Genomic DNA, 16,029 nt, shown 5'->3' with positions numbered 1-16,029 from the left:
GGAGAAGAGTTTTTTGGGGTTAGAAAATGACGATTGAATTGCAGTTTGGTAAAAAGTGCTTTTGGCTGCAGACACAGAGGCAGAAAAAGAGGAGAGAAGAGACTGATAAGCAAGCAGGTCGACCAGGTGTTTAGATTTCCGCCATTTCCTTTCTGATGCTCGCATAGTGGCTCTGACGGCACGCACCGAGTCAGACAACCAAGGAGCTGGGGAGGACTTGCGGACCTATGCAAACAATCTGGAGCACTGGTTATATATTATCCACACTTTATTACTATTGCAACTCGACATGCGGCTCCACAAAATCCCCAAAAGTATGATTCAGCTCCTGGACTAAATGTAGTTTGATAGTTCGGTTTAGTTTTGATCGAGTTCCAGTCAAAATACACTCTACACACACACATTTAATTCATCATTCACAGAAGTTGCTGTGGCTGAGGGGGGAGAGCGAGTTGTTCTCCAACCAGAAGGTTGGCTGTGGTCGAAAGGGTCTAAAACTGGACTGTAAAGTGCTTCAAGTGGACATCAAGATTACCAAAGTGCGATATAAATATCATGGTAAACCATTTCCCATTTCTCATGTGGAACATCATGTATCACAGGTGACTTCCTGGAGGAGCAGTTTTCTGGTGAGAAAATACAATTGATTCAAAGACAACCCATGGTTTAGAATCTCCTATATTTTTAACAGCAGCAGCTCCACATTAAACTGTGTTTGCAGTAGTGTGTGTTAATGTCTTGATTGTAACCTAGTTCTAACTGGTTCCTGCTTATCTTTTCAGTTCATCTGCTGGTTTGACCACATTTCCTGTCTTTGTCTCTGAGAGGAGACGAGAGAGGCCGTGAACCTTTGGAGACTCAGCTGATTCACAGCTTTTCAAGAAACCATTCACGGTAAATATATTGCCAACTTACCTTAACAGTTTTTCCTGAACTCTACATGAAACGGCTGCTGCTTTTTAAGCTCGGTCACTGAGAGGAGGGGCCAAGTTTTATTGTCTTTTTATGAATTTGAATGTTGGTAAATGATTGATACAACTTTTGTGTCTTTTCGGTAAATATTAACTTGAAGCCAGGAGCTAGTTATCTCAGATTTATTGCAAAGATCCTGACTCTGTCCAAAGGTAAGAAAACCCACCTTCCAGCATCTCTACAGCTCGGCCTCTGTGGCTTCATATCTACTGGGCAGACTGCTAACTGTAAGATATTAAATCATTGTCTTTCCCCACATTTCGAAACTATTGATCTTAAAGAAATAAAAAAGGAAATGAAGAGTAGCTTGTTCAGAGATAACACTGTACATGTAGTCAGTGTTAGGAGTGTGAGTAGAGAGACAAAGAGGATTTCTTTGGTTGCAGGTTTAAGATCTGATGGTTTCTAAACGATGGTGCTGCCATGGGAACACATGTGTGTGTTCTTTTGTTAAAAGTCAGTTTTGTTTTGTTAAAAACAGTTTTGGATTTTCTCTTGAAATCCACATTACTGATGAACCAAAATACACTACTGCAGGACCAGAGGCAGTCTTTCTGATGATTCAGCCCGATACCATGTGTCAGAATACGTTTCCTTGAGTGTTTCCTCGTTTCCTTTTGGTCATTTTCACTCATTTCCTGTGCTGACGCACAGTTTCTATGGCTTCAGCTCAAGCCCAACTTCAGAGATGTTTACAAAACTGCCGGTCTGCTATTAATTATTTCTCAAAGGTGCAGATGACAACAAAACATTCCCATTTAAAAAACAGGGATCAAACTCAGCACTTTGGAGCAACACAAATCACCTGCTTGGATTTTAAAACCCTGGTGATGAAATTCTTTGTGTCTCTAACTTGCTCTGGATTAGACCACAGCAGCAAACAAACAGGATTAGTCCATTTGAGACCTGTAGCTGCATGCGTGTTGCAGAGGCAGACTATCAGTAGCTGGGGAGAGAGATGGTGATTACTCCTGTTGCACCAGATCACCGTCTGCTCACGGCAAAGTGGTTGAAGAGTATTCGAAAGTAAAAATGTATGAATATGATAATTTTCTTCCGACCTCAGACAACCCGGAACCCCTCCCTATAAACTAATAGATAAAGTCTGCCATGCTGCCTTAGCTGCATTATCTTAGCAGTTAAACTGGAAAGTTGTGGAATGAAAAGGAACAAGTCCTCCAACTTAACTTAACGTATTAAGTTGCCGGGCGGTGACCACGGACAAAAAGGCATGGTGTACCAGACATGTTAAGATAAATACTTTTCTTAGATTACATGACAATAATTATTATTATTACAATAATAATTATTTACAAGAATAGGAGGAGGTTACGGTTGTGGAGCAGTCATGGATAAAGACAACCTTTGACTACTGGTTTCAAATAAACAAAGGACTATTGAGTGAAAGACTTCCTCCTAACACAACAACTCTATATATAGAATAACTTAACTTCCTCCTTTGTTCTCCTCATCATGACAACAGCAGCAATAGATCACCTGATATTACGCAACATTTTATACCGAACATTTTGAATGATTGTTTTAAAACAATAACAGAGTCGTGATCGCACCTGACTGTGGATGCTTATTTCAGACAGTCAGTCAGACAGTCAGTCAGACAGACATACAGACTGTTGCGGGTGGAAAATCAAAGGAGAGGAGTCGTCGTTCTCAAGTTGAAATTAAGCAAGTTTATTCAGAGGTCACAGGTCAGGAAAACGCGGTGTCCAGCAATTGAACATGCATGGGTCTCTAGTTCTACGCAGGAGGCTGCACAGGAAAAGAGGCGCTTAAACAGAGTGCGCACATTGGTGTATGTCAATAAATGTATGTGTAATGTATGTGGTATATGTCATTAAGACATACAGACAGACAGACAGTTAATCAGACAGACAGTTAGTCAGACAGACATGTAGACATACAGACAGACAGTCAGTCAGACAGTCAGACAGTCAGTCAGACAGTTAGTCAGACAGACAGTTAGTCAGACAGACATGTAGACATACAGACAGACAGACAGACAGACAGTCAGTCAGACAGTCAGTCAGTCAGTCAGACAGTCAGTCAGACAGTCAGTCAGACAGACAGACAGTCAGTCAGTCAGACAGTTAGTCAGAAAGACAGTTAGTCAGACAGACAGACATACAGACAGAGAGTCAGTCAGAGAGACAGACAGACAGACAGACAGACAGACAGACAGACAGTCAGTCAGTCAGTCTGTCAGTCAGACAGTTAGTCAGACAGACAGTTAATCAGACAGAGAGACAGTCACTCAGTCAGACAGTCACTCAGTCAGTCAGTCAATCAGTCAGACAGACAGACAGACAGACAGTTAGTCAGACAGACAGTTAATCAGACAGAGAGACAGACAGTCAGTCAGTCAGACAGACAGACAGACAGACAGACAGACAGACAGACAGACAGACACTCAGTCAGTCAGACAGACAGACAGACAGACAGACAGACAGAGAGACAGTCACTCAGTCAGACAGTCACTCACTCAGTCAGTCAGTCAGACAGACAGACAGACAGACAGACAGACAGACAGACAGACAGACAGACAGACAGATAGACAGACAGACAGTCAGACAGACAGTTAGTCAGACAGACAGTTAATCAGACAGAGAGACATTCACTCAGTCAGTCAGACAGACAGACAGACAGACATGTAGACATACAGTTAGTCAGACAGACAGTTAATCAGACAGAGAGACAGTCACTCAGTCAGACAGTCACTCAGTCAGTCAGACAGACAGACAGACAGACAGACAGACAGTTAGTCAGACAGACAGTTAGTCAGACAGACATGTAGACATACAGTTAGTCAGACAGACAGTTAATCAGACAGAGAGACAGTCACTCAGTCAGACAGTCACTCAGTCAGTCAGACAGACAGACAGACAGACAGACAGATAGATAGACAGACAGTCAGACATACAGACATACAAAAACATGTAATATCTTCAATGTCATTCAATTCAAAGTTTCAATTTAAGTGGAATCAATGACTCCACGGCCAGTGGACCACAAATCCACAGAGTGCGAAGGCAAAGCAGTCAACTTTACTTTCGCAACAAACAGGCACCGCCCAGCCAGGCTGTCGCACCGCAGCTCAGAGACACGAGACTTTGAATTTAACCTTAAACTATGTATCTACGGGCAAAATTTGGACTAGGAGCTTCTTAATTATTGAATTCAGGTGTTTCATTCAGTCCCATTGCCATTGTTTGGATTAGTTTCAGTGAAGGTAAATCTAAAGTGCACATCATAATTTAATTTGATTACATTTTTAGATTTAAAGGCCCTGAACACGTATTCTCTATCAGCGCCTTACTGAAGGTGACTGGTTTCTACATGGGCACAAAAGCTGGAACAGTGCCAAAAGAGCACGCGGAACAATCCCGCAGTCACGCTCATGATGCCAAATGAAAAGTTCAATATTTAAAACTGACAGTCACGCCTGTTCCCTGTCAATCTGTTTCCTGATTCAAACAAAAGTCCTCTGTTCCTCTAGTCTTGGCAGCTGGACAAATCCATGTCCTGTCACCAGGCCAAGTCAACACAATACTAGAATAACCTGTAAAGACGTGTGTTTGAACAGCCATTACAGAACACAAATGTTTTTACTGTAACAGTGACTCATAAACAAAACGTACTCAGGGACTTTTGGGAATTTTGTCACCGGTATTCAGACGCCACAGTGTTTGAGTTATTTCCACACGGCTGTCGTTCTAGTAGGATGTGCAAACAGGGCACGCAGAACAATCCCTTAGTCACCTCAACAAGTGTTGGTTTTCTTCAAGCCAAATAAATCGTAATCAACATGATTGAAACCTGCAGTGCAACTTCAACACATCCGACAAAATAAGATTTTCTTAATAATGGTAATATATTTCTAACCATAAATATTTGAGCTGGAGAGAAGAATCAATATATTCCTTAGTTTAATGTAATGCATTACATTACATTACATTTCATTTAGCTGACGCTTTTATCCAAAGCGACTTACAATAAGTGCATCAACTCCGAGGGTACAGACCCAGAACAACAAGAATCAAGACAGTACAATTTCTTCAAAATAAAACAAAACTACAAAGTGCTATAAGTAAGTGCCATTTAAGTGCTACTAAAGTGTTAGTTTCAAAGAGTTGTTAGTGTTTTTTTGGGTGTTTTTTTTCCATTCATTCAAAGTAAAGTCGGAAGAGGTGTGTTTTTAGTTTTCGGCGGAAGATGTGTAGACTTTCAGATGTCCGGATGTCGATGGGGAGCTCATTCCACCATCTAGGAGCCAGGACTGCAAACAGTCGTGATTTTGATCAGTGTTTAGCAGTGAGGGAGCAACGAGCCGATTAGCCGAAGCAGAGCGGAGTGAACGAGCTGGGGTGTAACGTTTGACCATGTCCTGGATGTAGACTGGACCTGATCCATTCACAGCATGGTACGCAAGTACTAGTGTTTTGAACCGGATGCGAGCGGCCACTGGTAACCAGTGAAGGGAGCGGAGGAGCGGAGTAGTGTGAGTGAATTTTGGTTGGCTAAAAACCAGTCGAGCTGCTGCATTCTGGATGAGCTGCAAAGGTCGGATGGCAGTAGCAGGTAGACCTGCCAGGAGGGAGTTACAGTAATCTAGGCGTGAGATGACCAGAGCCTGGACCAGAACCTGCACTGCCTTCTGAGTCAGAAGGGGACGTATTCTCCTGATGTTATACAGCATGAATCTACAGGACCGTGTTGTTGCATTAATGTTGGCAGTAAGGGAGAGTTGGCTATCGAGTGTCACACCCAGGTTCCTAGCAGTCTAAGTGGGGGTTAACACAGAGTTGTGAAAGTTAATAGTCAGGTCGTGGATGGGAGAGTCTTTCCCTGGAAGGAAAAGTATTTCAGTCTTGTCAAGGTTAATCTTTAGATGGTGTGCAGACATCCACTGAGAGATGTCAGTCAGACAGGCAGAGATTCGTGCTGCTACCTGTGTTTCGGATCGGGGAAAAGACAAAATTAGTTGGGTGTCATCAGCATAGCTATGGTAGGAAAAGCCATGTGAGTGAATGACAGAGCCGAGAGAGTTGGTGTACAAGGAGAAGAGGAGAGGACCAAGAACTGAACCCTGAGGGACCCCAGTAGTGAGAGGACAAGGTTCAGACACAGATCCTCTCCAAGTTACCCTATAAGTGCGTTTATTGAGGTAGGAAGAGAGCAGGGAGAGAGCAGAGCCTGATACACCCAGGTCCTGAAGGGAGGAAATAAGGATCTGGTGGTTCACTGTGTCAAATGCAGCAGAGAGGTCTAAAAGGATGAGGACAGAGGAGAGAGAGGCTGCTCTAGCAGTGTGAAGCTGCTCAGAGACAGCAAGGAGGGCAGTCTCAGTTGAGTGACCTGCCTTGAAACCAGACTGGTGAGGGTCAAGAAGAGTATTGTGGTTAAGATAGGAGGAGAGTTGATTAAAGATAGCGCGCTCAAGAGTTTTGGAAACAAAGGGAAGAAGAGAGACAGGTCTGTAGTTATTTACTTCAGACGGGTCAAGGGTGGGTTTCTTCAGGAGAGGATTTATTCTTGCCTCCTTCAGAGAATTAGGGAAACAGCCAGTTGACAGGGAAGTGTTGATAAGATGGGTAAGAAAAGGAAGAAGGTCAGGGGCAATAGACTGGAGAATGTGAGAAGGGATGGGGTCAAGGGGGCAGGTGGTCGGGCGGGCAGAGGTTGCCAAGGTCAGAACTTGATCGGGAGACAGGGGGGTGAAAGAGGAAAGCGAAGGTGATGAAGATGAAGTTGATGGAAGTGTGGTTATAGAAGGAGGATCCGAAAATGAAGAGCGTATGTCATCTATCTTTTTTGTAAAGTAGTTGACAAAGTGGCTTGGTAGAAGGGAGGAAGGAGGAGGGGGACTGGGGGGGTCGAGGAGGTTGGAAAAGATGGAGAAGAGTTTTTTGGGGTTAGAAAATGACGATTGAATTGCAGTTTGGTAAAAAGTGCTTTTGGCTGCAGAAATAGAGGCAGAAAAAGAGGAGAGAAGAGACTGATAAGCAAGCAGGTCGACCAGGTGTTTAGATTTCCGCCATTTCCTTTCTGATGCTCGCATAGTGGCTCTGACGGCACGCACCGAGTCAGACAACCAAGGAGCTGGGGAGGACTTGCGGACCTATGCAAACAATCTGGAGCACTGGTTATATATTATCCACACTTTATTACTATTGCAACTCGACATGCGGCTCCACAAAATCCCCAAAAGTATGATTCAGCTCCTGGACTAAATGTAGTTTGATAGTTCGGTTTAGTTTTGATCGAGTTCCAGTCAAAATACACTCTACACACACACATTTAATTCATCATTCACAGAAGTTGCTGTGGCTGAGGGGGGAGAGCGAGTTGTTCTCCAACCAGAAGGTTGGCTGTGGTCGAAAGGGTCTAAAACTGGACTGTAAAGTGCTTCAAATGGACATCAAGATTACCAAAGTGCGATATAAATATCATGGTAAACCATTTCCCATTTCTCATGTGGAACATCATGTATCACAGGTGACTTCCTGGAGGAGCAGTTTTCTGGTGAGAAAATACAATTGATTCAAAGACAACCCATGGTTTAGAATCTCCTATATTTTTAACAGCAGCAGCTCCACATTAAACTGTGTTTGCAGTAGTGTGTGTTAATGTCTTGATTGTAACCTAGTTCTAACTGGTTCCTGCTTATCTTTTCAGTTCATCTGCTGGTTTGACCACATTTCCTGTCTTTGTCTCTGAGAGGAGACGAGAGAGGCCGTGAACCTTTGGAGACTCAGCTGATTCACAGCTTTTCAAGAAACCATTCACGGTAAATATATTGCCAACTTACCTTAACAGTTTTTCCTGAACTCTACATGAAACGGCTGCTGCTTTTTAAGCTCGGTCACTGAGAGGAGGGGCCAAGTTTTATTGTCTTTTTATGAATTTGAATGTTGGTAAATGATTGATACAACTTTTGTGTCTTTTCGGTAAATATTAACTTGAAGCCAGGAGCTAGTTATCTCAGATTTATTGCAAAGATCCTGACTCTGTCCAAAGGTAAGAAAACCCACCTTCCACCATCTCTACAGCTCGGCCTCTGTGGCTTCATATCTACTGGGCAGACTGCTAACTGTAAGATATTAAATCATTGTCTTTCCCCACATTTCAAACTATTGATCTTAAAGAAATAAAAAAGGAAATGAAGAGTAGCTTGTTCAGAGATAACACTGTACATTTAGTCAGTGTTAGGAGTGTGAGTAGAGAGACAAAGAGGATTTCTTTGGTTGCAGGTTTAAGATCTGATGGTTTCTAAACGCTGGTGCTGCCATGGGAACACATGTGTGTGTTCTTTTGTTAAAAGTCAGTTTTGTTTTGATAAAAACAGTTTTGGATTTTCTCTTGAAATCCACATTACTGATGAAGCAAAATACACTACTGCAGGACCAGAGGCAGTCTTTCTGATGATTCAGCCCGATACCATGTGTCAGAATACGTTTCCTTGAGTGTTTCCTCGTTTCCTTTTGGTCATTTTCACTCATTTCCTGTGCTGATGCACAGTTTCTATGGCTTCAGCTCAAGCTCAACTTCAGAGATGTTTACAAAACTGCCGGTCTGCTATTAATTATTTCTCAAAGGTGCAGATGACAACAAAACATTCCCATTTAAAAAACAGGGATCAAACTCAGCACTTTGGAGCAACACAAATCACCTGCTTGGATTTTAAAACCCTGGTGATGAAATTCTTTGTGTCTCTAACTTGCTCTGGATTTGACCACAGCAGCAAACAAACAGGATTAGTCCATTTGAGACCTGTAGATGCATGCGTGTTGCAGAGGCAGACTATCAGTAGCTGGGGAGAGAGATGGTGATTACTCCTGTTGCACCAGATCACCGTCTGCTCACGGCAAAGTGGTTGAAGAGTATTCGAAAGTAAAAATGTATGAATAAGATAATTTTCTTCCGACCTCAGACAACCCGGAACCCCTCCCTATAAACTAATAGATAAAGTCTACCATGCTGCCTTAGCTGCATTATCTTTAGTTAAACTGGAAGGTTGTGGAATGAAAAGGAACAAGTCCTCCAACTTAACTTAACGTATTAAGTTGCCGGGCGGTGACCACGGACAAAAAGGCATGGTGTACCAGACATGTTAAGATAAATACTTTTCTTGGATTACATGACAATAATTATTATTATTACAATAATAATAAGTTACAAGAATAGGAGGAGGTTACGGTTGTGGAGCAGTCATGGATAAAGACAACCTTTGACTACTGGTTTCAAATAAACAAAGGACTATTGAGTGAAAGACTTCCTCCTAACACAACAACTCTATATATAGAATAACTTAACTTCCTCTTTTGTTCTCCTCATCATGACAACAGCAGCAATAGATCACCTGATATTACGCAACATTTTATACTGAACATTTTGAATGATTGTTTTAAAACAATAACAGAGTCGTGATCGCACCTGACTGTGGATGCTTATTTCAGACAGTCAGTCAGACAGCCAGTCAGACAGACATACAGACTGTTGCGGGTGGAAAATCAAAGGAGAGGAGTCGTCGTTCTCAAGTTGAAATTAAGCAAGTTTATTCAGAGGTCACAGGTCAGGAAAACGCGGTGTCCAGCAATTGAACATGCATGGGTCTCTAGTTCTACGCAGGAGGCTGCACAGGAAAAGAGGCGCTTAAACAGAGTGCGCACATTGGTGTATGTCAATAAATGTATGTGTAATGTATGTGGTATATGTCATTAAGACATACAGACAGACAGACAGTTAATCAGACAGACAGTTAGTCAGACAGACATGTAGACATACAGACAGACAGACAGACAGTCAGTCAGACAGTCAGACAGTCAGTCAGACAGTTAGTCAGACAGACAGTTAGTCAGACAGACATGTAGACATACAGACAGACAGACAGTTAATCAGACAGACAGTCACTCAGTCAGTCAGACAGACGGACAGACAGACAGACAGACAGACAGTTAGTCAGACAGACAGTTAATCAGACAGAGAGACAGACAGTCAGTCAGACAGACAGACAGACAGATAGACAGACAGACAGACAGACAGACAGACAGTCACTCAGTCAGTCAGACAGACAGACAGACAGACAGAGAGACAGTCACTCAGTCAGACAGTCACTCAGTCAGTCAGTCAGACAGACAGACAGACAGACAGACAGACAGACAGACAGTCACTCAGTCAGTCAGTCAGACAGACAGACAGACAGACAGACAGACAGACAGACAGATAGATAGACAGACAGACAGACAGTCAGACAGACAGTTAGTCAGACAGACAGTTAATCAGACAGATAGACAGTCACTCAGTCAGACAGTCACTCAGTCAGTCAGTCAGACAGACAGACAGACAGACAGACAGATAGATAGACAGACAGTCAGACATACAGACATACAAAAACATGTAATATCTTCAATGTCATTCAATTCAAAGTTTCAATTTAAGTGGAATCAATGACTCCACGCCCAGTGGACCACAAATCCACAGAGTGCGAAGGCAAAGCAGTCAACTTTACTTTCGCAACAAACAGGCACCGCCCAGCCAGGCTGTCGCACCGCAGCTCAGAGACACGAGACTTTGAATTTAACCTTAAACTATGTATCTACGGGCAAAATTTGGACTAGGAGCTTTTCTACGGTGAGTACACTTTAATTTCATAACGTGGTTTTCTCCAGTAACGACCCGACACGCCCTTCACAACGCGAGCTGAAGTGGAAGCAGCGGAAGTGAGTTTCCGTTGTAAAGTAACGGGAGACATTTCAGATGAGCCACAGCGTCGAGGAACAAGGAATGATCGGTTTAAAAACAATAACGGAGTCGTGATCGCACCTGTGGATGCGTATTTCACCCGCTATCACAGGCGACGTGTAGAGGATCATAAAAACCGCGGGTCAGTAGATCTGCTTTATTTCGATTTTATTTATACAAGTCTTTTTTAATTGAATAATTGTCACCTGATTCGGTGAGTCCACCACAGACAACATGCTGCATGACACTGAGACCTGTACGACTTGATGAACAATATCCTGATGAATCCTCAAAGGTTGAAATAACAACAACTTATTTAATCTCTCTCTATAAACCAGTTAAAATAGTTTGACTTGGGTAAGTTCCAGTTCTAAACGGCACTGTTCGCTTGGCCTGTGGTAATGCTCCGGGAAGTCTCCCTCAAACAGATCTACAATAAACGATTGTTTGTTTGCAGATAATATTATAAACAGTGTTGAGTGCATCCTGGTTTATCTGCCACAAGTTGGTAAGAACATACACTTGGGTCTGATCAGCCTGTCGTGGGCCTAACTTAGAAGAGGGTGTCTTGTGCTAGAGTCCAAATCAATCCCATCAGTTTATCACTCATTAAACAATTCAGCTCAGTTATTTACAGACACCAGAGTAAACAGAGGTCCGCCCTAGGTGGGACTATTTGGTCATCGCCCACTCGACAGGATACAAAGGAATTAGAACGTTGAGAGCAAAGTCCTCTTATCAAAGCTCTTTTTCTGTCAGACATCGTTCACACAGCAACAGCACAGGCGTCAGGGGCCATCATGGATTTGGTGTCCTGCCCGAGAATATGCAGACTAGAAGAGCCTGGGATTGAACCACCTGTCTTCTAGCTAATGGACGACTCGCTCTCTATCCGATATTCACCCCAAACACTTGCTTGTCATGCTGGACTGTGGGCATGCGCAACCCTTGGTTCTGGCACGACTGTCATAATGACGACAATCGCGCTTTCATGCTCGGGATAGCTGGCTTTCAAGCTAACGTGCCCTGCTAGCTATCAACGCGATTCTAGAGGGAGGTATCCAGATAAAAGTATCCGATTACTTCTGCCGTAGAAGCAGCATGACGGAACAGAGCCACATTGCAGTTCAGCAAAATATGACGTCACCTTATTCAAAATGAATGAGCGGTGTTTCGGTTGAAGCCTCCAGTTTGAGTCCTTCGCTGAAACGTCACATTTCATTTGAAGAGAGAAGAGGTGCCTTAGCATGTGGACACAAAACCCTGCAGAAATGTTCAGGAGACCCCAGTCTTTGTGAAAACCCCTGGTGAACTGTTCCTTAGACCCCGTTTAACTTGCGCAGCCGCCACTATTTTCAAAATCAATAATTTAATTGGAGCAAAGACTTTGCAAAGTTTACAAAACCATTAAATACTCTGTGTTCACTCTATTTAAAAATCATAGTCTGTGGAGCAAATTGAATGTTACATTTATGAAGTAGAGCGTTTCATAAATATTGTACTTGTCGCTCCAACGTGTTACTTAATATCATTTGCAGCTGAGAAAGTAACACAATGAGAGAGAGAGAGAGAAAGAGAGAGAGAGCATCATTTTGGTGTTTATCCTGTTTTGCTCTGACGTTTTTAAAGTATTTGAAGACTCAGCTCTGTATTCTTCTCTCTGCTTTCTCAGAACTGGTTTCACATCTATTCAGAACAGTTCAGTTTTCCTCCGCTCTGTTCCTCTCTGGTTTTGTTCCTGTTGGTTCTCCAGTTTTTAACTTGTTAAGATTTTCTTTTTGCCTCCATGCCAGCTTAACCACCAACTGACTGTAAGACTACTTATTTTGATTGCATAATTTTTTTATTTTTCTAATGTCTGCATTTGAGTTATATAGGCAGACATGATGAACTCTGGTCAGTTTAAGTGAAGGAATAATTTACAAGTTGTTGTTTTAATTATTTTGGCTGAGGGTGAATTTGTAACTTCCTGTTTTTATATGTGTGTTTCTCTTTGTGAGACTTGAGAACCATTTTGAGTAAAGACCTTACAGAGTGAAGTCACTTTGGCAAGGTTGGGACATTTTGTCCATTCCTTACTTTTTCAAAGGTCTGTTTGAAGAAGTTTCTTAAAGTAGGGGTAGGCGAGTTCGGCAATGAATGTGTAATGTTAAAGGTGTGTGTGTGTGTTATAAACATAATCAATCACCATATGTGATATTAAGGCCTCTGACAGCTCAACATGTAGTCTTCTACAGTAGTATCATGACATAAATACACTAGAGCTGCTCGCAGCTTACTGACTTGGCTGTGGTCGATTTTATCAATCTGTCAGTTGTGGGTTTCTCTGCATGAGTTCTTCACACTGAGTGACAGTTATGTTGGCTGGTTCATATTTTATATAAGTTCGTATTTTAGTTTTACTGACTTAATGTCTGACATCACCTGTGTAACTTAATTCATTCATGACAGAGAGGAGACATTACAGCATTTGATTTATTGCCATCCCCCAGCCCATGTAAAAATACAGTATGCTCAGAAGCTCAGTCTGCTCCCTCCTGTTTGCCTCGGCTTGCCCCTCACAGCAGTAATATTCAAAATGTTGTCTCATTTGTCCAGAATAAGGACAATATTAACCCTATATGGTAATTATCATCTGAATCTGCAGCTGCTCGTAGCTTTACAGAGTTATATAGAAGTTTAAGTTCCTCCTTAAGCTGTATGCCTCAACTTTACTGTTTGCTTCACACTCACCACTCGCATGACATTTTCCGAAACTGCAGGCAGCTATTGTTGTTACCAAATGAGCCCCTCCTGCTCAGAACCAGACCGACAACCTCAGTGACCAGCTGGTTAACATTGAAGAGATATTTTATTCCTCCTAGGAGTCGATAGATTCTAAAAAGAGTGGGATGATGGTCAACTGTAAATTAAGTATGTATATGGAACACAGTAAATTAAAATATGTGTATTTTTTATTAGACTTTTTCTCCATTCTTTAACTTTGTCAGACTTTTTTTACATTCATTTGAAGTATGAACATTTTTTTGATAAGAAATCTGTTTTTTCTCTACAGAGATTTGAAGATGGGAAAAATCCGAACAAAAACATTGGTGCTGGGGGTTTCTCTTGGTCTGTTCCTCCTCTATCTCAGTAAAGATTTTACTGCCAAAAGAGTCATTTGCAACTCCAACACTGTGAGAGAGGAGAGCAGTGAAATAATAAAAAGATCCACTAGGAACATCTCCTACGTATACTCCTTCCCGAAATGCCAACAAAACGCATCTGCTGGAAATGTAGAAGGCTTCAGTTCTCTTCCTGTTAATATAAAAGACTTTCTCTACCATAAACACTGTCTACATTTTCCCATGCTGCTGGACGTTCCTGACAAATGCGGAGGAGCTGATGAATCTGCACAGGTCTTTCTTCTCCTGGTCATTAAAAGCATCCCTGATAACTTTGAACGCAGAGAGGTACTGCGCAAAACCTGGGCTAAAGAGAGGCTGCACAATGGTGTGCAGATCCGGAGGATCTTCATCTCAGCAGCGACGGGTTCTGGTTTTGAAAGAGAGAGAAAGAATAGACTTCTTGAACTGGAACAAAATGAGTACAATGACATTCTTCAATGGGACTTTAGAGACACGTTCTACAACCTCACCTTAAAGCAGGTACTCTTCCTAGAATGGATGGAAAGAAATTGTCCGAAAGCTCGCTTCTTGCTAAATGGTGATGATGACGTTTTTGCCAACACAGACAACATGGTTGAGTATCTCCAAGGCCTCAGGGACAATGATGGAAGCAAGCACCTCTTTACCGGACATTTGATACAGAACGTGGGGCCCATTAGATCACCAGGGAGCAAGTACTATGTCCCAGTACAAGTGCAGGAGTCAGAGTCTTATCCCCCTTATTGTGGTGGTGGAGGCTTCCTCCTGTCGGGCTATTCAGCTATGGTCATATACAACATGTCCAAGTCCATCCCTGTTATTCCTATTGATGATGTTTACATGGGGATGTGTATGGCCAAAGCAGGATTAGGTCCAGCTCACCATATGGGTGTACGGACAGCAGGAATGTACATTCCCTCGCATAAACTAGATGAATTTGATCCCTGTTATTATAAAGAGATTTTACTGGTGCACCGATTCCTTCCAGCAGGCATCTATCTTATGTGGCAAAGAATAAATGACCCCAATCTAAAATGTGAATTGGCAAGGAAATCCTTTTAGTAGCATTAAGCTCACTGGTAGTGTCAATACCCTGTGATCAATTGACGGCAGGTCTATGACACAGCCTCTAATGTCACTGGTAGAGGACAGGTCTCCTCAGCCAAACAAATACAGACCTACAGTACAGCACTGCCATGCTTTAAGTGTATGGCCTTTTTTAAATATTGTTATCGTTAAAAAAAATTCTGTAGACGCAATATTATCACATCTATGAAGAGAGAAAGTGGTTTCTGACAGAAATTGTTGAAGATCACAGATTGTACCATTTTATCAGTGGGTGGGCCTTTAATGATGATTGGTGTGTGTGTTTGTGTTTTTTGTTTGTTTGTGTGGCTGTGGGTTTATGTTTTGACTGGAGCTTGATGTTGGTCCACATTTCTGACTACAAGCTGAATCATGTTGGTTGCAAATTGTTTAAAAAACATTAACAACCAGAAGTTGTCAGGACTGTATAATGTATAATGTTGTGGCCAAAGTCTTGAAAATATTTTCCAATAATTTCTCAGGTTTTTCTTTAAACTAATGTTGTGATGTTAGTTTATATTTCGCTTTAGCTCATATATGTACAGTTTCCTTTATTTTGTTACTATATCTTGTGTATTTATGTTTGAACAATAGGTTCAGAAGACTAGATGTTTTGCATGACTGACATCATTTTTGCACTGTCATTTACAAAACAGCATTCGGGTTAAAAGTAATAAGGTGGGACAGTGCATTGTATTAAAACAGTGATGGTAGCGGTATTTCTATGTACTGTGAGTATTAATGTTTGTTTGTTTTTGGAACAGGGAATTTGTGAATCCTTGCAAAAAGTGTGTTTAATTAATTAAAGAGAAGAATGCACATGAATCCAGACATGCGTACTGTAGTGTAACATAAACTTAGTTAGAGGAGCTCATTTTCATCAGCTATCAACGAAACAGCACGAGCAGATGTCAGAATGTACCCAGTTACAGTCCTTTATACATACAGTTGGACTTTAACTAGCCAGCATTTTAATCACTGATACCATTGATAATGTAACGTTAATGTACACGTGAAAGTTCAGCTTCACTTACACCACTCTAACATAGACCACAGCAATAAAGTG

General features: G+C 41.9%; 1 protein-coding gene across 4 annotated transcripts; it reads left to right on the top strand.

Annotated features, from left to right (window-relative positions):
* The first annotated feature begins 788 nt into the window (after positions 1 to 788).
* LOC128447731 (N-acetyllactosaminide beta-1,3-N-acetylglucosaminyltransferase 3) lies at positions 789 to 15,788 on the top strand. Of its 4 annotated transcripts, XM_053430034.1 has the most exons (3): positions 789 to 894; positions 7,666 to 7,777; positions 13,787 to 15,788. In XM_053430034.1, exon 3 carries the CDS (start codon positions 13,797 to 13,799, stop codon positions 14,937 to 14,939), a length of 1,143 nt encoding a protein of 380 aa, XP_053286009.1. In that variant the 5' UTR covers positions 789 to 894; positions 7,666 to 7,777; positions 13,787 to 13,796; the 3' UTR covers positions 14,940 to 15,788. The 4 variants fall into 4 exon arrangements, with proteins under 4 accessions (XP_053286009.1, XP_053286006.1, XP_053286007.1 ...); XM_053430031.1 differs by lacking the exons at positions 789 to 894; positions 7,666 to 7,777 and adding an exon at positions 10,451 to 10,620; XM_053430032.1 differs by lacking the exons at positions 789 to 894; positions 7,666 to 7,777 and adding an exon at positions 10,683 to 10,873.
* Positions 15,789 to 16,029: the final 241 nt, after the last annotated feature.

The sequence above is a fragment of the Pleuronectes platessa genome, chromosome 9 (genome assembly GCF_947347685.1).
Source record: "Pleuronectes platessa chromosome 9, fPlePla1.1, whole genome shotgun sequence".
Lineage (NCBI taxonomy): Eukaryota > Metazoa > Chordata > Actinopteri > Pleuronectiformes > Pleuronectidae > Pleuronectes > Pleuronectes platessa.
The sequence above is the reverse complement of the archived record's forward strand: the minus strand, read 5'-3'. Positions and strand labels throughout refer to the sequence as shown.